The sequence below is a fragment of the Esox lucius genome, chromosome 4, assembly GCF_011004845.1.
Source record: "Esox lucius isolate fEsoLuc1 chromosome 4, fEsoLuc1.pri, whole genome shotgun sequence".
Classification (NCBI taxonomy): domain Eukaryota; kingdom Metazoa; phylum Chordata; class Actinopteri; order Esociformes; family Esocidae; genus Esox; species Esox lucius.
Window position 1 is genome coordinate 12,940,601 of NC_047572.1, and position 24,123 is coordinate 12,964,723.

A 24,123-nucleotide genomic window follows, 5' to 3' on the forward strand; every position below is an offset into this window, starting at 1 on the left:
TGGGCAGGACCTAATTACATTGGACCAATTCGCAGTTCCACACTGGGACTGTTTAATAATTATTTTCATAGCATAATTTGATTTAATAATAGCTATTTGTGAAAAGTTAGTATTTATAATTGATCTTAAACGTTAATAAGCATGTGAAAACAAAAACACAAACAGTGATTAAAAACACTGACTGTCTCATCAGTTGAACAAGGACATTTGATGAGATCCTGGACATAATTACATGGTTTCTGGGAAGCATCGTGAATCAACGAGGCCTCACCACTCAAGAGGAGAGTTTTTACATTACATTTAGCTTACCAACAAAATGTTAAAAATACAATCACATTTCTAAGGATATGCAGATTTCACTTCTCTCACTTTTTTCTCTCTCCTACCACTGTAGTGAAATTAGTGGATGACTGTCTCAAATGTGTCAGAGAAGGGAATTTTTAGAGAGAATTTGGGTCAGTGTAGTGTCTGTGTGGATTGGGATAATAACCGATAGGCAGCGACTGAGGTGTTTGAGCCTGCTGTCGTTCCACTGCCTGAATAATACTGTATGACAGAACGCCCTGCTTGATTGTTCTACTGCCTTACACAAATCAGCACCAAGACACAGCTCTCAATTTAGACTATAAGAGATATGAGAGACAGGGTGAGTAATGTTAGATGTGATTTTTCAGAGATACAAGGTTTGGAATTCAAATTATTTCACAAAGCAATATGTCTATAGTCATGCCGTTATTTGACACGCCTGACCTATTTATTTGCTTTAATGTGTCAAGCAGTGACAAATGGTGTGCTTTTATCACAACATTTCTTATTTGGAGGGCACTGGCTTGTCAGGGTAACAAGAGAGATCTACAGAACCTTTCAGTTCATCATGCTACTTCGAGCATTTCTTACGTCATTTTCAGCTGGGGACTCGTATTGTCTTACATTATTCATGCTGAACTGGCATGAAATTCAAGTCCTAAAAATCGGGAACTGGTGGTGTTGTACAAACTAGAGAGATTAGAAGTAATAAAGTATTAGCAGTATGTTTGTTGATTTATTTGTACTGGAACAGCTTGGTTTTCAAAATAGGAAGTAAGTGGTTCTTTGCATCAGATTTAATGGCATCTGCTGTCGTCATTAGTAGCCTGTCCAACACACTCTGAAATATTTCATCCATTAGGATTTATTTGTTTCCAATGCTGTTTCATAACACATTATGAAATGGGTTGAATATCCAAAGCACAACTCAAAACAGCAAAGTACAACCTATACACACTCTCTGCACCACAGATTTGACCAAAGACCAGACACAACACACAAAAGTGCAGTGTTCTATAAGGACGAAATCTAAATCTCACATTTATGCATGCCGAAAAAATCAGTAACAGCAGTGGCACTAGCAAACATGAAATCCCTTCTGCAAGAATCCCACTCACTAAAGCTAGTCCCCTTCTGTGGCTGCTTAGCAACCCCTCCAGAAGCAACACAATACAGAAAATTACTATGGTAAAGTGTGACCACCGCCCTGGCCTCATATTCAATCATCTTTATTTGCCAAATAATTTGCATTTGCAGGACTTTGAAACAGTCAAATGATACAGGTTGTAAAGTACTCCACAAAGACTAAAACCACTAGTGCCTAGAGCACAAGGATGATGTGCATATGTTACTTCAAAGGAGTGGTGCTTTCTTCTGAATGGTTTGCTTTCAACGTAAGCAAAGGGCTCTGAAGGGTCAGCCTATGCAATGTGCATGCTGCAAGGAGATGGTCACATTAGTTGCATTACCCTTAGGGAATGTGGAAAGTTACAATGTGCAATGTATTAATATTGGAATTGCCACACTATGTTACAGACAAAAACAAGTGCACAGACTATATTTAAATCTAGGCTATATGCCGACAATCGCTCTCAACCATCCCTGAAAAAGCGCAAACAAGATAATACCATGAACACATTTGGTAAGTACAACGAGGGAAAAGACGACGGACATTGCAACATATGAGCTATTTAAAGATAATCGCTGTGACAAGTACTTGTTAGATTCCACCAGAGCATGGATTCAATTGAAAGCCAACGCAGGCTCAGCCCGGCTGCTCATTATTCCAATGGCCACTTGGAACCGAAAGAGCGATCAGGACTACCTGGATGGTTCTGAAGTGACGCGCACTCATCCAGTCCAATCACGCAGTCTCCCAAAGGCCGAACAATTTACAAATCCGTAAAAACTGGAGGCAGACTTAGGCCTATGGACAGTATTATTCGTAATTACAGAATTTTGCAAAATACCACGGAAGCCTTTCCTACGTTCAATGGTTTATAATTAGTCAGCTGTTTTATAATTACACTTTTAGCCAAATAATCCTCTAATTAGAAATACTGACTAGAAAAATATAACATCCGTATATAACATTCAATATTGAAAAATCTCGTTTATTGTTATAACATCTCAGCCTGGGTATCGTAGTTTGCGGAATGTTTATATTCTATAAAATTCACAATTCAGAATCTAGACTACTCTTATACGTTGTATGTTTTTAAATGTAATTTTCCTTTAAGATGATGATGGGACATTATGCCTACACCCAATGCAATTTATTTCTCCCGTGGAACACTGGAGAAACATATCTTAACTGTCCTCACAGCCCTGCCAAACAGACCAGTTATTCTGCTCTCCTGTACGCACAACAGTTTGGAGACAGAGAGATGGGCGCGCGCTGCCCTGGTGCCCGGATTCATCTTCACTTTAAAAATCCAACAGCACGCGCATGGCAATTTCAGCACGGTCTCCGTGAACAGCGAAGGTGCGGTTGATTCGGGGCGATGAAGTTACATTGGACCGTTTGAAATCAATCTGCAAGGACAGGAGCTTGCCTTGCAGAATCAAATAACTTATAGATTTTTATTAAGAAATTACTGAATTGGAGGATGCGCGTTTTATACTCACGGTGAAATTATGGTTATTTTAAAATTATTTCACCCCAGGATTTCAATTTATGGACTCTCAGCACACTAGCAATGGATGCGTACAACATTACGCGTGCCTTGGATATGGTGATCAATTTCATTCAACAGAAGACAACCTTGGTCGGCAAGCATTTTACGCGCAGCTTAAAGGAAGCACCTGAGGTTTTTTACAGCACTTGTCTTGAATAATGAGAGGATTTGTAATAGGGATCAAATGTGTCCTTGGTGTGTAGGATAGTGAGCACACGGAAGACCGCGGAAATTCATCCCACATAGATTGAAAACTTTATGAGAACATCTGCGCGCTGCAGTAACTGGGATTTGGTTTTGTGCATTACCTAAACATGGCACTAAGTGAAAACTGTAAAACACAGCCTGCTAAAGAGACAGGGTCCGTGCAAAACCCGCCGTCTGATGTTATTGAACTAAACGTAGGTGGGCAGGTGTATTACACTCGCCTTCCTACTTTAACAAGCGTCCCCAATTCCTTGCTGGGTCGGTTATTCTCGACCAAGAAGGGGTCATCGAACGACTTGGCGCGGGACCTCCGGGGACGTTATTTTATCGATAGAGATGGTTTTCTGTTCCGCTATGTATTGGATTACCTGAGAGATAAACAGATCGTCCTTCCCGACCACTTCCCCGAGAAAGGGCGGCTTAAACGGGAAGCTGAATACTTTGAACTCCCCAAACTGGTCAAACTTTTGTCTTACGATGAGTCTAAACAGTTTCTGGACGACCCTTTCCACGGTGACTTCGACGACGCGTCGCTAGACAGCGATCAGAGGATATATTCCTCTTACTCTCTGGATCGGAGGTATGGATACATCACGGTTGGTTTCAAAGGCACATGCGCGACACCAGGGGGCAAGATCGGACAGACTGACCCCAAATCCAAAAAAGTAGTACCTAGAATCTTCATTTGCGGAAGGATTGGCCTCGCCAAAGAAGTGTTCGGAGACACCTTGAATGAGAGCCGAGATGCGGACAGACCCGAAGACCGGTACACATCCCGGTTTTTCCTGCGATTCCGTCACTTGGAGCGAGCCTTTGACATGCTGTCGGAGAGTGGGTTCCACATTGTCGCCTGTAATTCCTCTCTCACCGCGTCCTCTATCAGCCATTATGCACCAGACAAAGTCTGGTCCAACTACACGCAGTACGTCTTCTACCGTAAGTGAACGTTTATTTCCCACATTATCCCCTCAATACCCGCTCCATTAAGGCCACCTGGTTGATGCTATCAGTCAATCCATTAGTCACTCTGTCGGTAACATTTTATTTAAGTGCTTGAACAGATACTCAGTCTAAAACTATAAGAGCAAGTTATGCAGATTTTGAAGCAATGAGGCTTTTAAAAAGTCTATAGAAAGTCAGAATCCTAGGAATAAACCTAGCAAGGAACCAGGGCTCCCATGGGGTGAACATTGCAGTACTGTCTGTGACAGGTAGAGACTGGAAGACTGTGTGGCTATTAAGGCCAGGTCAGTCTTCAAGATGTTAAACATCCATCAACCCTGTCACCCTACAGCCATCCCAACCCTATCCAAATCAGACATGCAAACACAAACAGACACAGACACACACAAATTCATCTAAAAACGCACAAACACAAGAGCTAAGGTAAGGTTGTATCATAAATAAAATAGCACCACTGCACCAGCCAACATCAACCCACAATCTGTTACCACATTGACATGTGTGTGTATGTGGATCCCATTGCTCAAAAGTGATAACATTCCTTCCATGCATGGTCCAAACCATACAGCCATATAGCCAAAGAAAAGGCCCAGTTTGACCAATAAGAGACTGCCTACGCTAACTACCTTCATTAGTAACACATTGACCATCTCCTTTGCTGTCTGCCTCAATCATCCCTTGGTTTCTCTGTTTGGGGACAGGAGAGGAAAACGCTCCACCATATGGCCAGTTAAGAGACACTTTGTAGATCCAAATGGTTCCCTTTGGAATCCTGAAAGAAATCCATTTGGCGGGTCAATTTTGGGGGTTTGGGTGGTGGTGGATGAAGATGATGACAATGGCTAAGGAAGACACATGGTTGGCTGAGGATTTTCCTGTCGATTCGTTAATAGAATTATAACTGAATAGGTGGACGTTGACCTACTAACACCAATTTTACTGGGTGTTTCTACTGAGCCATTGTGAAGCCTGGAGGTAGGGAGTACAGTGAGGGGGATGACAGATGACCTTTGGCCTTACTGACAGACATTGTTACTGGACTGGGGAGACGAGAGAGAGAACGCTGAGGAAAGGAATGAAGCAAGAGGGAAGAGAGGGCTAATGGGGCAGAATAAGAGGAGACCTAAAGAGAGAGAGATTGAGACTAAGTTTCTGTCTAACCTTAATGCTACTTGACTGAGGGAGAAAAAAGAGAGAGAGGGATTGGGGAAAAGACAAAGAGGAGTATGAAAAAATGGAGGAGAGAGTGAGAAAGGCTGAGAAAGTGAGGAAACACAAAACAAAATTTAGAATGAGCGAGATGTTCCAGTTTGTTCATCACAGAGACTCTGAGGTATAGAAGAAAGGAAAACGTTACAACTACAGTTAAAGGGACTCTTGAACTTTTGTATAATTTCAAGCGCTAGTTATCAAATTAATGCTCCCCAGCCAAAACATGCCCTAAATGTTTTGTATATTACGTCATCAAACTATGAACTATGTGAACCTTTTTGGTCTTATTTAAAATCCAATTCAAGATTTCTTGAATGAGGAGTGTTGCAGGGCTGTGGGGCAGAATGTTATAATCAGCCGGTGCCATCCCATCCATCTCTCTGGCTGCTCTTTCTGCTTCAGTATATATACATATACACACACACACAGTACCGGTCAAATGTTTGGACACACCTATTCACTTGAAATATATTTTTTCAAATACGTGTGACACAGTCATTGACACCCCTAGAACATTTTACGAACGAAATATAATAGATGTATATTCCCGATTAAGATTTTACGTTTTAAAGTTCGCTGGGGACTCTTAAGTGGTCATCCATGACATCCTGTGGCAGTGGGATATAAATAGGAAGTGACACACATGCTAAACTCTCTTAGTCATCCACCAATCAGGCAATAGGTATAAAAAGATAACTACATGTCTGAAAATACCCATAAACAATATTATGGCAATATTTCAGAAATGTAAAACAGCAGGAGCATGCAATCAATCAATCAATAAAATTGAAAAAGCCCTTTTTATATCAGCAGTTGTCACAAAGTGCTTTTACAAAACACCCAGCCTGAAACCCCAAGGAGCAAGCAACAACAGTGTTGAAGAAGTGGCTAGGAAAAACTCCCTAAGAGGGACCGAAATTTAGAAAGATACCTAGACAGGAACCAGGCTTGGAGGGGTGACCAGTCCTCTTCTGGCTGTGTTGGATGAACATTTTAAGAGTATGTCCTAATAATTCATAAATGCAAATGAACCTGCCAGGAAGATAACATGTGTATTTTGCCCTAAACAGAGTGAGGAGGCTGGCTCAGGCGACAACCAAATCTCCAATATTCTTAGTTGGAGAATTGCAGTCTCAAAAACAATTAATAAACGACACCTCAATGCCAACAAGTTATTTAGCAGTGTTTGCCAGAATAAAGCCGCAGCTACAAACAAACCACTTAAGGAAGCATGTGGAGTTTACCAAATGCCATTGGTAGATTGATTTGAAACAGGTTATTTAGGCTGATGAAACTAAAATATAGCTTTTTGGCATCAAACAGCAGAGTTGTAAAAAATGCCGTGGTCAAGTAGAAAATAACTTAATCCCTGCTGTGAAGTACAATCATGGATCTGTGATGTTGTGGGGTTGATTTACTTCTGAAAAATCCTGGGAACATTGTTAGGATGTACATGGCAACATGGAATCCATCAAGTATTTAGAGATTGTTGGCCAAAACCTTTCTGCCTCAGCCAGGAGGCTAAAACTAAGTTGATGGATCATCCAGAACGACAACGATCCAAAGCATACATCTAAACCGATCAGCCATAACATTATGACCACTGACAGGTGAAGTGAATAACATTGATAATCTCGTTATCATGGCACCTGTCAGTGGGTGGGATATATTAAGCAGCAAGTGAACATTCTGTCCTCAAAGTTGATTTGTTAGAAGCAGGAAAAATGGGCAAGCGTAAGAATTTGAGTGGCTTTGACAAGGGCCAAATTGTGATGGCTAGAGGACTGGGTCAGAGCATCCAAAAAACTCCAAAACTGCAAACCTTGTGGGATATTCCTGGTCTGCAGTGGTCAGCACCTATCAAAAGTGGTCCAAGGAAGGAAAAGTGGAGAACCAGCAACAGGGTCATGGCGGCTAAGGCTCACTGATGCACATGTGGAACCAAGACTGGCCCGTGTGGTCCAATCCAACAGACAAGCTACGGTAGCTCAAATTGCTGAAAAAGTTAATGCTGGTACTGATAGAAAGTTGTCAGAACACACAGTGCATCGCTGTGTGGCGCTGAAAGCGCCTACACTGGGCACGTGAGCATCAGAACTGGACCACGGAGCAATGGAAGAAGGTGATGAATCATGTTTTTTTTTACATCACATGGATGGCTGGGTGTGTGTGCGTCGCTTACCTGGAGAAGACATGGCACCAGGATGCACTATGGGGGACAAAAAGCCGGCGGAGGCAGTGTGATGGTTTGGGCAATGTTCTGCTGGGAAACCTTGGGTCCTGCCATTCATGTGGATGTTACTTTGATACGTACCACCTATCTGAGCATTGTTGCAGATCATGCATACCCTTTCGTGGCAATGGTATTCCCTGATGGCATTGGCCTCTTTCAGCAGGATAATGCGCCCTGCCACAAAGCAAAAATGGTTCAGGAATGGTTTGAAGAACACAACAACGAGTTCAAGGTGTTGACTTGGCCTCCAAATTCCCCAGATCTCAATCCAAATGAGCATCTGTGGGAAGTGCTGGACAAACAAGTCTGATTCGTGGAGGCCACACCTCCCAACTTACAGGACTTAAAGGATCTGCTGCTAACGTCTTGGTGCCAGATACCACAGCATACCTTCAGAGGTGTAGTGGAGTCCATGCCTCGACGGGTCACGGTTCTGTTTTGGCGGCAAAAGGGGGACCTACGCAATATTAGGTAGGTAGTCATAATGTAATGGCTGATCAGTGTAAATCCACTAGAAAATGATTCACTTACCATAAGATCAAGCTTTTGCATAGGCCATCACAGTCCCCTAACCTAAACCCCATTGAAGACCTGTTGGGGTGAGCCGAAGAAGAGAGTCCACAGCCATGGACTAAGGACCCTGAAGGATCTAGAGAGTTTCTGTATGGAGGAAGGGTTTTATATCTATGTGTTCTCACACCTCATCAAAAACATTATATGAGATGACTCAGAGCTGTTATCTTGGCAAAGGGAGTGTGCACAAAGTAATAAATGCAGGGCTGTCAATAACTGTTTCTCACATGCTTCTGAATAAAATTTTTGGATGAAAATTCTTTATTAGAGTTTCTTAGAAACTCTAAAAGTTTCTTAGAAAGAGAGAGCATTATGTAACGCACTGTTTTCTTTTGGCTCTGTATTCCAGAGGTTTGGATTTGAAATGATGCAATATATATGGCATGAAAGTGTACACTTTTAGCTTCCATTTGATGTTATTTTTATCCATGTCAAATAAACCATTAAGAAAATAAAGCATGTTGACTCATCGTCTCCATTTTTTATGCTTTAAGTTTGACAATGTTTTCAGTGATATTTTTATTGTTCGACAAATGTGATTTCCTTGAATCTTCATTAATTGAAGTGGTATGCATTTCACGTGTTGGAAAATTACAATGCAGCTCATAATCGGCATTGTTTATTTCATACAGTCTTTTTTGCTAATCTTTGTCAAGGGTGTAAATAATTTCATACATCAATTTAATCTTTCCTTTGCTTTCTCTCTTTCACACTTTCTGTAACACTCTGTACTCACCCTCTCTGTTTTTCCTTGTTATATACCAGTCCTGCCCTCTCTCTCTTCTCCAGCCTGCTTACTCTTCTCTCTCTCTGTCATTAACTAAATGTTTTCTATCTTTCCTTGTAGCTTCTAAAAGTCTATTTTATTTGGGAAGGATAACTCAGTGGGAGCGCTTTGTGCAGACCTGTCTTTCTGGTCCCTATAGCCCTCTTGTTAAAGATGGAATTTGCAGTGGAGGGAAACAGTTGTTATTGTTTTTGTTTTGTAGACGAAGCAGAAGTGGGTGAGTGCTGGGGACCGTCTCACATTAAGGTAAAAAATTTTGCAGAACATACAGCATGCTGCTGTTTTACTGTGCTTGCAATGATTTCAGATGAAGAAGTAAAACCAGTTTGTTGTTTGAAGTAAATAATATTTTTGTATAACAGTTTACCACTAAGGATTCAAACGAAAGCAGTTTTCTCGTGCAAACTCAGCCGAGTCATCTTCTGTCCTCTGAGCATCTCTTTTGATCTAAAACGAACTAAAACTCCCAACAGACACTAGAACCCGCATTGGCATGTGTCGATTGACAGAGCATCTGATTGCCAATTTACTTACTGTCCTGAATGATTGAGAATGAATCAATTGGGGTAATTGTAAAAGTCAGTCCTTGGATTCAGTCCCTCTTTGTTAACCTTTTTCTCTGTATATCATATATATATATATATATACACTCACCTAAAGGATTGATAGGATGGCATCTTGCAGTTGATGGAGATTTGTGGGATGCACATCCAGGGCCCGAAGCTCCCATTCCACCACATCCCAAAGATGCTCTATTGGGTTGAGATCTGGTGACTGTGGGGACCATTTCAGTACAGTGAACTCAATGTCATGTTCAAGAAACCAATGTAAAATGATTCGAGCTTTGTGACATGGTGCATTATCCTGCTGGAAGTAGCCATCAGAGGATGGGTACATGGTGGTCATAAAGGGATGGACATGGTCAGAAACAATGCTCAGGTAGGCCGTGGCATTTAACGATGCCCAATTGGCACTAAGGGGCCTAAAGTGTGCCAAGAAAACATCCCCCACACCATTACACCACCACTACCAGCCTGCACAGTGGTAACAAGGCATGATGGATCCATGTTCTCATTCTGTTTACGCCAAATTCTGACTCAACCATCTGAATGTCTCAACAGAAATCGAGACTCATCAGACCAGGCAACATTCTTCCAGTCTTCAACTGTCCAATTTTGGTGAGCTCGTGCAAATTGTAGCCTCTTTTTCCTATTTGTAGTGGAGATGAGTGGTAATAGGTGGGGCCTCAAGGTCGTGCGTGTTGTGGCTTCACAAATGCTTTGCTGCATACCTCGGTTGTAATGAGTGGTTATTTCAGTCAAAGTTGCTCTTCTAACAGCTTGAATCAGTCGGCCCATTCTCCTCTGACCTCTAGCATCAACAAGGCATTTTCGCCCACAGGACTGCCGCATACTGGATGTTTTTCCCTTTTCACACCATTCTTTGTAAACCCTAGAAATGGTTGTGCGTGAAAATCCCAGTAACTGAGCAGATTGTGAAATACTCAGACCGGCCCGTCGGGCACCAATAACCATGCCACGCTCAAAATTGCTTAAATCACCTTTCTTTCCCACTCTGACATTCAGTTTGGAGTTCAGGAGATTGTCTTGACCTAGACCACACCCCTAAATGCATTGAAGCAACTGCCATGTGATTGGTTGATTAGATAATTGCATTAATGAGATATTGAACAGGTGTTCCTAATAATCCTTCAGGTGAGTGTATATATGTATATATATGAATTATATGTATTCTAATATTTAGAATAAATGGTTCAACTAAGATTTTTGTACCAATATTTATTTGTACCCTACCATTATTTGGATAAGGCGTCACATGGGTCAATGTGTGAGTTGCCTGGGGGGTTGCTAGAGCATGGTGACATTCGGAAATCCCAACTCTCAACTGGCATTCATCTGCTAGGGGAACACTCAAACCTGTTGGCACTTGTTGCTAAGAAAGAGTATGTTTGACCGCTTGGCCTCCGAACTGTATTGAGTAAAGTGCAAAAACTAATAGAAAACCATGTAATGATCCTTCGATAATGTTTATTACCTTTATTCCTTGAGGAAGGGAACAAGGTGCCAGCATGGGGAACATGCATGCGACATACACCTTGGAAAACACAGCTCCTTGGGCCAGCGATAAGCCATAACAAGGAGGGTCTCACTTTGTCCAGTTGGAGGGTTGGACTAGAGCTACACGTGGGAATGCGTTAAGGAGAGTCTGCGGTCACGTGTGCGAAAGTGTCCACTCCCAGAGGATTGCTCTCATCTACCCTTAAGGTACGGCACCTGTGTGCATTTCCCATGGAGGCAAAGAGATCAACGTGGGCCCTGACGAACATTTACCAGATCTGGACCATTACCAAGAGGAGAAGCCTCCATTCCAAAGAGGCTGAAAAACCAACACACAAGGGAGGCACCCGTGGCTACAAAGCTGCAATGCAAGACTTTGCCCAACAGTCTTGGACCCCTCCAAGGGGCTAACACCCTAAGGTAGGCGGGGAACATAGTAAAGCAATGAAGATGGTATAACTGTTTCAGCTGTTCTGCCAGCAGTAGCGCTAAGCAAACTGATAGACGTAAATAAATTATTATGCCAAATTGTCTATAGCATTTGAGCAGCCGGAACTTTGAGGTGTTTTTACGTAAGTAGAAGAAAATAAATCAGCCAGCCAGACCACTAGGGGATGCTGTTTTTGATTTGATTTAGATAAGATACCTTCTAAATATTTGGGCTACATGATTACAAGATGTTGGGAAATCTCTGGAGGGGATTGTTTTAGAATAGTCACCACAGGGTACAGAAAAGCACTATTCAGTCCACTGCAGTAACAGGTTATGGCTAAGGTTGGGGTATGGAGTTCATCGTTTCTCTGGTCCCTATATGGATAGAAAATCAAACATGCGTGTGTATGTGAGAGTGTATATCCCCCTGACACGTGTCACTTTAAGAGCCAGTCCATTGTTAGAGACCCAAATTGTCTTATACAGTGTGAGTGCCTTTGTTGAGATTGAGAAGACAGGTTGTTAGTTTTAATGGGGACCTAGGGGTCTCAGATTGGTTGTGACAACATGATTACTGCCCTAGGGATAAATGGATGTAACTTACACTATTTTTAATTAGAGACCAGAATCACATCCCAAATTGCACTCTATTCCCTATATTGTGCATTAATGTTTACAATGGACCATGGGGCACTGAGCGAGAGTAGTGAGCTGAAGTGGAGAATACAGTGCCATGTCGAATGCAGGCTCAACATGGCTGATTACCTCAGGGGATGTTTAGAATGTTTTCCAATTAAAAAGCAATCTGAGCACTCTAAATATTACCCTCCAGGTCTCGTGAAACACTGGAGATTTCTACATCATTATCAGGAGTTGTACATTGTTACCAAGACTTGTAAACCCTTATCAATAGTGTATTTGGGGACATTTTGATGAGAGAATGCTGCGAATCTAAAATGGTCCCTGTTTAAAATAAAGCACTGAGAGAAGCATGAGCTGTTGTGCCGGTTGTGCCATCTCCCATATATTTGTTTTGCCAAGAACAGATCTTCTGGGAAAAGACATGGATGTGCATCTCTCTCACCTCCAGTTGATAGTTTATTAGGTACATCACCATGTTCACAAAAATAGAACGCACCCACAGACAGTGTCATAGGGCTTGCTGTTTAAAGCAATGTAAATCAATGTTTCTCTTTTTTTGTTTTTGCTATCTCAAGGCATTCAGTTTCTGTTCGAATGGGCAGCGTTAGAATGGACAAAATAGTCGACCTAAGTAACCTTGAGTATGGTATGATCTTTAGTGCCAGGCACACTGATTCTACTCTCTCTAAACTGTCTGCCCTCCTTCGCTTTTCCTGCTTGACAGTGTCAGGTTTACCAAGAATTGTGCAAGAAATATCCAGTCGGTGGCATTCCTGTGACAGCTCGTTGATGAAAGGGATTGAAGGAGAATTGCTTGCAGATAGCGCAAGTCGAGTCAGGTGAGCCATACACAGGCACACAAAGGAGCTCTACGACAGTGGAGTGCAGAACTGCATCTTGGAACTCACAAGTGGTCGGTCCTTGTCACAGACATTCTATTAGATCACACTGGGTTCCAATCAGCTAAATCAAGAAGAAGCTCCAGTCATCACCAACACTAGGCAGTTAAGGAGAAAAACACTGCCTAGTCTGATGAAGGTCAAGTCTGTTTATTTCCTCACCACTCAACCCAGTAGAATGTACCACTGTTAAATCTTCAGGGTGAGATGGGAGGGGCAACATGAATGTACCATTGTTCAATCTGCAGCAACTGCACTATGCCACCATGGGCCAACACCCCTGTGAAACGTATCTGACACCCTGCAGAACTCAGGCCCCAAAGAATTCAGACTGCTCTGGATGCAAATTAGGCTGTCCCAGTACTACATGGGGCTACCTAATAAACTTGCTTTTGAGTGTTGCGCCATAGTGCAATATTAAAGTAGGACAGTAGAGTGAATAACCTGCCATTTCAAGTGGAGTCCCTTTTCCCCTCAGAAAGCAGAAGCAAGAGGATTTCGACACCCACCATCTCAGAGTGTTCTGAAATAATTTCTCTAATAAGAAACAGGAGTAATTCGGCATCCTCCAAAGATGGAGAGGGTCAGGTCATAATGGCTTGAGGGGATAAATATAAACAGAAGTAGATGGCTGATAATGGTGCTGGCGTCTGCAGATGATCTTATTTCTTTATCCATTACTTAACCAGGCCATTCAGTATCGAACCAATTCTCATTTTCTGTGATGACATGGCCAAAGGCTTTCAATTGAAACAGATTAAGAACACACATAACCACATATATAATGTTAAAAATAAATACAAATAACAGCATATAAATGAAAACGAATAAACAACAAACATCATATTACACAGCGAGACATGAATATATAAATATATACACATTTGTAAAACCTACAGTACCGGTTTGGACACACACCCATTAAAGTAGATTTATGCACACTTACTCATTCACTTGAATGGGCAAGTGTCTCCAAACCTTTGACTGATACTGTAGGTTTGACAGATTTGTCAGGTGCATTGATCAGATAGCAGATTGGTTGGTTTTTGGAGAGTGAGGTGTGATGGAAGTGCCAAGCTTAAAGGGCTTTTGCAATATGTTCCAGTCATTGGCGGTGGCGTAGTGACATGAAGAATCACCAGAGGAAGTGTGGGCTTTAGGAGTGACCAGAGTCAGATATCTACAGGAGGACAGGTTACTTTTTATCACACTGTTTGCTCTTTTCCAATTATTTTCCAATTATTTACTTCCCCAGAGTCAGATTAACTCATTGATAAAATCTTTATGCCTCTGTGTGCAATTTGAAAGAAGTTGAAAATGATTGGAAGTCCATGGTGTCGGCTGCCAGTGAATGTGGTAATACCTGTTATCAGTTGCATCAGTGCTACAGTAAATAGCAACTTCCTTTAAACTGCGCATGTAGAAATAGAAATGGTATACACAAGTTCATTTGACCCTGGGAATTATAACTAAACGGCCTCCAAAATCCCCCAAAATGCCTTACACTACCATATTAGTTGATTGATGTACATTTGAAATGTCAGCAAAATTCAAGAACAACACTGCTCATACACTATGTGTGCTCCCATTCATTATGGCTCTGAATGATTTGTGGTAGTAATGGATCTGTGAACAATGGATTTGAGAGGGGAAATGGAGGCCCAAAATGATGAGCTACAATTGCAGGGAGGTAATCAATTGCTCCCCAGTGATAGAGTCTGAGATTGGGCTGACCCGGGCCGTCATGGAGCCTGGGCGAATGGATCCAGGATAGATTGGCACTATGCTTCTGTACAGGAGATGGATGAAGATTCTCTGCATAAAGTCAGCCTTCATCCAAAATGGCAACCTATTCCCTTTATAAATCATTTATTTTGACCTGTGTAAATAGGGGTCAGGTCAAATGATCCAGAAGGCACCCTCAGGGTTAGGGGGAACATCTGTTGAGAAAGTGACAGGGTCGTGTGGTCTGCCTCTGTTGACTCAACAGCGTATACTCATCATCCTAGTGGTATTGAATGTTTTTATTTTTAACTAGTGTCGTTAGTTGTTGTTATTTTTATTTGGTTTACATTTCTAGGTCCGACATGTCTTCATATTTATGTCTGATTATCATACTGAGTGCAACACGTGGGTAACTTCCACTACCCAAAACCTGCCACGTTGGCATGGCTTTGCTGCTCTCCTCCTGTGGATAAAAAGGTGAGGAGGTGTGAGGAGTTGACAGGAGGTGTGGATTTTGATAATACCCATTCACTGACAAAATCCCCTTTATGTTCCCTCATGAGCCACAGGGTCACTGATAGAAGCATTACGGCACAATGGGAGGGACACATGTAGGGCCTTATTGTGTATGTGTGTGTGTTGGGGGGGGGGGGTGGTTCCGACAGGCATCCGATGTGTTGGTGTGCTTAAAGGGACACTGGACTTGGGGAAAGCAGTGAGCTCCCTCCCTCACCTTCGTATCACCCTGCACATCCGTAAGTGAAGTTAAAACCATCCAGTGAAAATCCATCCCCCCTGAATCTCATCACCACTAAAAAGAAGCTGCGAAACGACTTGCTGGCTCCAGGCCGTTCCCTACATTCCCAGATACGCCCCCCCCCCCCTCCTCCACCTCTTGGACCAACAACTATTTGCATCAACGTCCCAAATGGCAACCTGTTCACTGCAAAGTGCGCTTACTGTTGAGCAGAGCCCGGGGTCCTTGGTCTCCTTGGTCCGAAAGACGGTGATCGTAATCAGCCTGTTTTCACCTGGAAGCGGAATCCCACCATGTTCTGTTTGAATGAATGACCAGTGAGGGGTTTGCCTAGAGGAAATGCAGAGTTTGGATGCAACAATCAATTGTTGGGTTTTCAGAATGGATGTGTTTGGAAGTTATTAGTAGATCTTTATGGAGTGGGTTCGGCTCTCAATAAAGACAATATTGTAAATGGGTTCCTTTTTCCCTGTATAGTGCTATCCTCCTTGTGTGTGTAAGAGAGAAAGCCTCTCACTCTTGTCCCTCTCCCATGGGGCACCATTTATGAGATGATGAGCTCTCCAAACTCTCCAGACACGATCCTTCTCTCGCTGGCTGATATTGCTTCCGCTCTCTATCTCTCCATACCTCTCTTTCTTTCTCTTTACCCTTCTCCCTGCCTCATCTCACTTCGTCAGCGAGGAGCTGGGCTTATTGGGGAGGTATGGATGGAGAGGAGGGGAGATGGGGAGCCAGTGATGGGGAAGGAATTATGTTTTGCTGCTTCATCTTCCAGTCAGTAGGCAACAGCCAACCAAACAACACTATAAGTGTGTTTTTTCCCCCAGTTCTTGTCAATCAGACAGACGTTACTGTGACTTGGTCCTGTGGACATCAAGGCAAGCAATAGATTTCAGACCCAGAATACTGTAACTGTTGGTCCTCCAACTATATAATGTGTCCCTGAATTGGTAGAGTAAGGTCCAAATTAAATCGTATCAATCCCTGGTGGTAGATCCCCAAGGTCAAAGTGAATAATTTCAGAATCATCTCAGCGTTCCATCAGCTGTTTCTCTCATTATGTGTCCTGATTAGTGCGTGTGTCTGCGTGATTAAGGGTAACTCTTGAAAGCTGGTGGGTGGTTAACTAGGCCATTTACAACTCAGATGTTTTAATCTATGCAATATTATGGGCCTCATTAAACCTGGTAATATAATGTTGATGTTGATGATGGTATTGCCACAAATCAGGCCGTGAAAGTGGCCTTCTCAAATGAGTACCCCTCTTACTATGTTAGACTGGTGTGGATTTAGGATCATCTTACATTCTGATTCGGTGACAGACAGATGGGACCTAATCCTAGATCAGCCGTCCTAGTGAAACACTATCGATATAACTCACTTTGTGTCTCAGTCTAATTGTTCTGGGTTCCCTCACTTTCATTGTCACCCTCTCCCTGTCCCTGTTTCTCTTTACTTGTGTCTCTCTCATTTGTGTCTCTCTCCTTTTCTCTGAGTTCAAATTGCTTTTGTGGGCCTTTTTCTCCATGTAACATTGTCACAATCCAAAGTTGACATCATTTCAGATCATTCAAAATCTATATTTCTCTGGCTTGGTCTCTCTCTCTACTTATTCTCTGTCTCCTGCCTGCTGTGTCTGCCAGGGCAGCTAGCTCATCCCCCTGCAAGGACGCTGTGGCCTAATTTGTGACTTAACAAGCACGTAAACGAGGCTTGTCCTGAGGCGGTGGCAGTAAAAAGTCAATCTCGGAAACTCACTGGAGACAGAAAAAGTCAGAGAATGTCTGTGTTTGCTCGTGTGTGTTTGAGTGTGTGTGTCAGCGGTGTTCGATTTTGAGAGAGATGTGTGCTTTACCTCTGTGTGTGTGTGCACGCGTTTGTATGTATATATAGTTGCTGTCACATTTTCTGGATGAAAACAAAACCCTGTTGAAGAATCATTGATCAAACTGTAAATCTGAAGGAAAATAAAGACCACAGAGCATTTTAAAAAAAGTCAAAGAAAAAGTAATACAAATAAATAGATTAGAAAAAGGGTATGAAGTGATATCCGAGGTTTTGGATAACCCAGTGAGCACCGATGGATCAATAATTAAGAAGTTGAAACTGCATCACACCTCCCTGGCACTGTCAAGAAAAAGTCTGTCCCTCAAAACTCAGCACTCAAACAGGAAGGATGCTTATGAGAGAAGGCACAGAGAGAACAACTACTTTGAAGGAGCTACAGAGTTCAGTCACTGTCAGCGACATAATGGTGCACCAGTTAACCATATCAAGAGCTCTGCCTAAAATGTGTTTCTATGGGATGGTGGAAAGAAAGAGGCCATTACTCAAAAAGTAACCTATGAAAGTATTTTTCTGCTGTTTTTCAGGTAATGTAAGAGTGAAAGAAGGTCAAGGGAGACCAAGATAGAGCTTTTTGGCTTTATGTGAGGCACAAACCTAATACTACCCCAGTCCCAAGACAAACCATCCAAACAGGGGAGTATGGTGGCAGCATCATGATGTGGGGATGCTTCTCATCAGCAGGGACTAGACGTCTTGTTCAAATTGAAGCAAGAATGGATGAAAGGAAGAAAAATACAGGGAAATACTGCAAGAGAACATGCTTCAGTATGCTAAAAAACTGAAGTATGTGAGGAAATGTACCTTTCAGCAGGATTATGATCTCAAGCACAAGGCTAAAGCAATTACTGTGGGTCAAGAACAAAAAGTCCCACAGTGTCCCCAAAAAAGTCCTGATCTCAGTCTCACTGAGAATCTGCGACACTTTTAGAAAATTGAGTTCCACAAGGGCCAAAATCACACTTACTTTGGGTGCAAAGATACATACTTTTCCCAAAATACTTAAAACTATTATGGAGTTGAAAGCTGGCTGTACTAAGAAATAATAAGTGGGGTTGAATACATATACAGCATATAAATGTTTCCATACAAATATTCCCAACATTAAAGCAATGTCACCTTACAACAATTTCCTTTGATTTTCAGGGTTCTAAAATAAATCATCAAACAGAACAAAATGCCAATGGACCCCAATGGACCCTGGTGCACTATATAGGGATTGGGATGTAATTTGGGACTCACCCCATTTGTTATCTGAGTTCAGCTTTGGTATGGGGACCAGTGTTTTTGTGTTGGTAGGGAGATGGTGCCAGAATGTATGAGGCATTTCTATTAAAGTCAAAGTCATGCATAAACTGAAGTGCTGCGCCATCACCAAGACAAACAGCTTTTACAGCCTCTGAGCCATCTATACGGGCTTTGGTTATTCACAACCAGGTCACACAACAAACCCAACCAGCATGTGATCACCAACAAATAAACATGTTTGTTGTTTTCAGAAAGTCCTGCGAGATGTTCCCCTGACTCGGTCAAGGCAGCTTTATGTTGTTAAACATTGCTTAGCATTTGACCACAGAGTGCAGACTGCAAGATGTCATTCAAACTGAAACACTGAAGGGCAGGGTGCTTTGGCTGGCTGACGCTTCTGTGTGTGTTTGTGTGTGGAAATGTTCTATTAACCTTCTAGGATCTAAAAGAAGTAAAGTATAACTTAATAGGGACGTCCCCACTATGAACTTGATTTTTAGGCTTAGGGGTTGTGTTTAGGGTGAAACCTCTAATTAGGTTAGAGGTTAGGTGTTGGCTAGGTTAAGTTTATGCATTACAGGTTAAGTTTAGGGTCAAGTTTAAGGAACATGGAATTTGTATTTTTGCAATACTGGACTATGTGTGTGTGTCTGGGTGTGTCTGTAAGGCTTCAGACTGATGAAGAAGCAGTAGACTACATATGTCAAAAACACTCTCCTGATTAAGCTGCTATGAGCCAATGAAGTGGCAGAGATGGTGGAAATTGATTATTAGGAAATGTAATTCTCCAGCAGATGCAGCTGGCATTTGCATGCTACGCGAGTGCTATTCAAGTCAAATACTTGTTCTTTTTGTTTCTACCTGGTAGTTAATTGAGGGGATTCGGCCCTCCAGGACTGGATTTGAATAGACCTGATGTAGTATTCTATCCACCCACTGTCTCCACTTCAATTCACACACCACCTCTTCATTTCCCTCAGCGGTGTTCAGTGTCGTGGGTGAAAGTCGTTTTCACAGCAAGGGAGAAAAAACAAAACATGTGGGAACATTTAGCTCTTGTGCATTTGGATTTCCATAAAATTACCACCACTCCTAGACATAAAATCATAATAATTTGCTGTTGTGTGTATGCGTGTGAGTATGCGTGCGAGTAAAAGAGAGAGAGAGGAGAAACACTAATGAGCATGTTTGTATGTGTGTGTGTGTGTGAGTCTGAGAGCAAGAGATGGAGGGGGTGGCAAATGCCCTTGTGACATGCCAGTCTCTGTTCTTCCCGTTACAAAACTCCTCTGCCCTCTCCTCTCTGTTATTTATGACTGTGTACCCAGTCAGTCAGGGAGTGTGCACTCTGCAGACGAGCTTCATGCAAGCAGCCTCTAATGGTGCTGGAATATGATCTGTATGAGCCTATATAGACAGGTCTCAGAAAAGACTTCACAATCAATGGCTTCCCTGAATGGACACACTGCTGATAGTCTAGAGTGTAACATGCTACAAAGGTTGGAGCGAGTGGGTGGAATTCTCCAATAACTGACGCTGAGTGCTCGTCCATGAGACATTTATGCTTAGTTTTTTAGGTTGTACGATATCCTTAAGATTCACAGTGGGTAAATGTGGCGGAAATGTTTGCACCCAGGATTTTACATTGATGTTTTATACCTTTTGAATATTTTATTTCAGACTTCCATGACCTTGAGCAGTCATTTCCAAACCTCTATTCAGGGACAAAGTCAGATGCTGCAGAGATTTTTTTTAAAGTAGCCCAGCCCGGTATCCAGTCGACCTACTCACTATATCTGTCTGTTTATACCATGCATCTTGCTGTTGGTCTCTCTGCCTGTCTCTGCCTCTACCCCCCTTTCCCACCCCTCTTTCTCTCCAATAAAACACTCTCCCTCTGCCTTGTTGATGGGCCTAGCCCAGAATTACTGATTTTTAATTTACTCTCTAAGGAGTGTCACTGGTATTCTGATTTACTCTCTGAGGAGGGACACTGGTATTCTGATTTACTCTCTGAGGAGGGACACTGGTATTCTGATTTACTCTCTGAGGAGGGACACTGGTATTCTGATTTACTCTCTGAGGAGGGACACTGGTATTCTGATTTACTCTCTGAGGAGGGACACTGGTATTCTGATTTACTTTCTGAGGAGGGACACTGGTATTCTGATTTACTCTCTGAGGAGGGACACTGGTATTCTGATTCACTCTCTGAGGAGGGACACTGGTATTCTGATTCACTCTCTGAGGAGGGACACTGGTATTCTGATTCACTCTCTGAGGAGGGACACTGGTATTCTGATTTATCTCTGAGGAGGGACACTGGTATTCTGATTTACTCTCTGAGGAGGGACACTGGTATTCTGATTTACTCTCTGAGGAGGGACACTGGTATTCTGATTTACTCTCTGAGGATTCCAAATAGCACAATTCCCTGTATATCGCACTACTTTTGACCAGGGCTCACAGAGCTCATAATCCTGACATTTGAAACTCGTGCACTAGATATGAAAGGTGGTGCCATTTAGGACACAGATATGGCCATTAAAAAGCTGTTATCCCCTCTCCTTGTCTCTTTCCTTTACCAGACCAATGCAATCAAATCGCCATGGGGAGATAAGGCAGTTATTACATCAGTGTGCTGAGAGGCTCAAATCCCTGTTGAACTGAGCCCCCCGTTCCATTTCTGTTGACGTATGCTATGCACTTAACGTGCGTGTCCTGAATTGTGTACTGTTTCCTGTATAGGGCTCGTTACCAGGGCCCTATACAGGGAGCTGTTTGGGACATAGAATGTGTATCCAGGATATGGCCCAATAACAGCTCTTAGTGATATTTTATTGCTGTTGAGACTAGGGCCTGGTATCGGGAAAACTATTATATAGAGGATGTCTGTTACGTATATTGTATACTCTATACTGGCAGAGTTTTTTTTTCCTTGTGGGTTTAATATTGTTTTATTAAGGTATGTGAGTGGATGAAGCAGTGAGTGGACTTCCAAAGATATCCACCCTGCACACAGGAAATTCAAAACCATATGTCAGAACATTGAAATAGAACATTTCTTTCAGGGCAAATGCAAAGTTTTACAACATGCCAGTGAATACCAAAAAAAGTAAAAAAATTAAGAAATGACCCATTGAATTCTTCCATAAAGAGACATGCCTTTCAAACCAGTCCCGGGTCCACAAATCATGGGTGAGAAGAAATACGGATTCAGGATCAGGTTCTCCTTGTCCATGTAATTATTCCGGTGAATGACTGTGGGATGACTATGAAAACAAATTGTGTAAAGGAGCTCAGCTACAGCAGCAGTATCTCTGAACCAGTCAGTCATAGTCTTCCTGCTACCCTCCTATTGCCTTGGCTTTCCACTTCATACATAGTCTGGCCTCAGGTTCAGATGACACAGTCGCAATTTACCTTGGAATGTTCACTGAATAAATATCAGATCATAGCATTTGTGTGCGAGAAAGAGTGTGTGGGGTGGGTGGGTGACTTTACACATTTCCCTTAGTTAAATAAGGAGCCAAGCTCAAAGCAGTAGCTACAACACAGCCTAGCCAATCTCTTCCCTTAGTTCCCAGTTCCTGGGGAAAATGTGTCCTCACCTCAAAGCCCTAAGTCACACATAAAGACACATGCACATACACAAAGAAATACATACATATATGCATACACACGTACACACACAACAGAGTTGCTATCAAAGTAAATGTTCTACCCATAAAATAATCGATACTCCCTTACAGCCTAGCCCCTAACTGTAACTGTAAGACTTTCTCTAATTCTTACCCTAACCTTGACCTAACCCTAATCTTATCCTCAATAACCTGTCCTTCCCATCTACTGTAACCCTGCTGAACTCTGTGACCCAGCCACCCAAAAGTACACACACACAAACACACACACACACAATGAAATGTCAGTGATGCCCCCGTATCTCCTCCCTCTTCAGTCTCTCCCCACACCACCGCCATCCTCACCTCCTCTGAAATATATGTTGATGACATTGAACCAGGACTATGGCCATTTCTCGGTGTCTGTCTGTTCAGTAATTGGCTTCTTTGATTATCCATCTGTCAGAGTGTCCCAAGGGAATGTTAACTAATAGGTCTGTCAGAGTATCCCCACGGGAACTTTAGCTAATAAGAACATATCGTGTGAGGATTTTCTTGTCACATTAATGTATTCTTTCTATGATAACTGATGGATTTAGTGTCTGCTATTCGTGAACAGTAGACGATGCTGTCGATGTAACTTCTGTTTTTCAGGGATTTGCACAGTCCGGGTGAAACTCAATGTTTTGTGTGTGTGTGTGTGTGTGTGTGTGTGTTTTTCTACACGCTTGTCCTCTCCAGGTGGCTCGCCCAGATGGTCTTCGTCCCACTGCGACTGCTGCTGTAAGAGCCACAAGAGTGAACGTGGAGGAGAGAGCGGCACCTCCTTAAACGAGCTGTCCACTTCCTGCTCTGAGACCCAATCAGAGGCCAGTTCTCCTCAGGGAACAATCATACGCGGGCCCGTCAGTCGTCGGCCCCACCCAATTGCCCAGACCCTGGACCGGCCGCCAAAGACAGGTGTGGGTGTACTTTTCCTCTTGTCACCTGTCCCTTAGAACATATACCCCGTTTGAGTTCCTGTGATGTTTTGACTGACGCTGTGGATTCATTGCACATATATTTCAAAGGTGAAAGGCTTCCGAAAATAAAATCTTCTACTCCCTACTTTTTAGGTCCCGTTCAGATGCTTCAGCCGTCGGAGATGAGGAGGAAGACGGACTTGCTCCGGGTTCGGAACACTGGGATACGGGAGCACCGGGAGGCAGCGGCCAAGAGGAAAGCAAACAAGGAGAAGTTAACACCAGAGCAGGAGCTGGAGAGGTGCATCCAGGACTTCCGCAGGATCAGAATTCCGGAGCGCTTCCCAGAGAGGAAGTACTTGTGGCAACAAGAGCTGCTTAGGAAGTACCGTCTCTGATTGGAGAGGGATAGGAAGGGTGTGCCGGGCGGGGGGGGGGGGTGGATGAAGGGGAGGGGGGACAAGGACGGAAGGGCAGGAGAGAGGAATGAGGGAAGATGAGAGGTAGAGGAGAGATAGCAGAGTGGGAGAGGTGCAGGGAGGGAGACAGGGAGAGATTAGAATGGGATGGTATACACTTCCCTTGCAGGGCAGTAGATAAAGACTAATAGACTGCAGCACTCAAAGATAATGTACTGTATTAGTGAAAATTTAGAAATGAAGGACATTTTATTGCCAGCATGAATAGCAGTGCACAGTGAAACTAGCACAAAACCGGAACACACAATTGTTTGAAATGTGCACTGTGTGTTTGTGGGATAAGCACGTGTTAACCCGGTCACTGCTGTTAGGGGTTCAAAATCCTGGTCACTGCTGTGTGTCTTCAGCCCCACTCCTTCAAAAGAAAGTAATAGTTTCCGCGTTAAGCTAAAGGCTACATAACCAATTCAAGCAACGAAACCAAACTCAGGGGTGACAAGGTACACCTTAATCCACTCACAAAGCTTGGTCACA

General features: G+C 42.8%; 1 protein-coding gene across 1 annotated transcript; it reads left to right on the forward strand.

Moving 5' to 3' along the window:
• The first annotated feature begins 2,637 nt into the window (after positions 1-2,637).
• On the forward strand, positions 2,638-23,579 carry LOC105025951 (BTB/POZ domain-containing protein KCTD16). The gene is made up of 3 exons (XM_010897035.4): positions 2,638-4,127; positions 22,950-23,168; positions 23,324-23,579. Exons 1-3 carry the CDS (start codon positions 3,299-3,301, stop codon positions 23,566-23,568), a joined length of 1,293 nt encoding a protein of 430 aa, XP_010895337.2. The 5' UTR covers positions 2,638-3,298; the 3' UTR covers positions 23,569-23,579.
• The last annotated feature ends 544 nt before the right edge of the window (positions 23,580-24,123 follow it).

Coding starts and splice junctions, on each gene's coding strand:
- LOC105025951 (XM_010897035.4), top strand. CDS start 3,299: ATGGCACTAAGTGAAAACTGTAAAACACAGCCTGCTAAAGAGACAGGG. Junction 4,128..22,949: donor CACGCAGTACGTCTTCTACC/GTAAGTGAACGT, acceptor TGTCCTCTCCAG/GTGGCTCGCCCAGATGGTCT. Junction 23,169..23,323: donor GGACCGGCCGCCAAAGACAG/GTGTGGGTGTAC, acceptor CCTACTTTTTAG/GTCCCGTTCAGATGCTTCAG.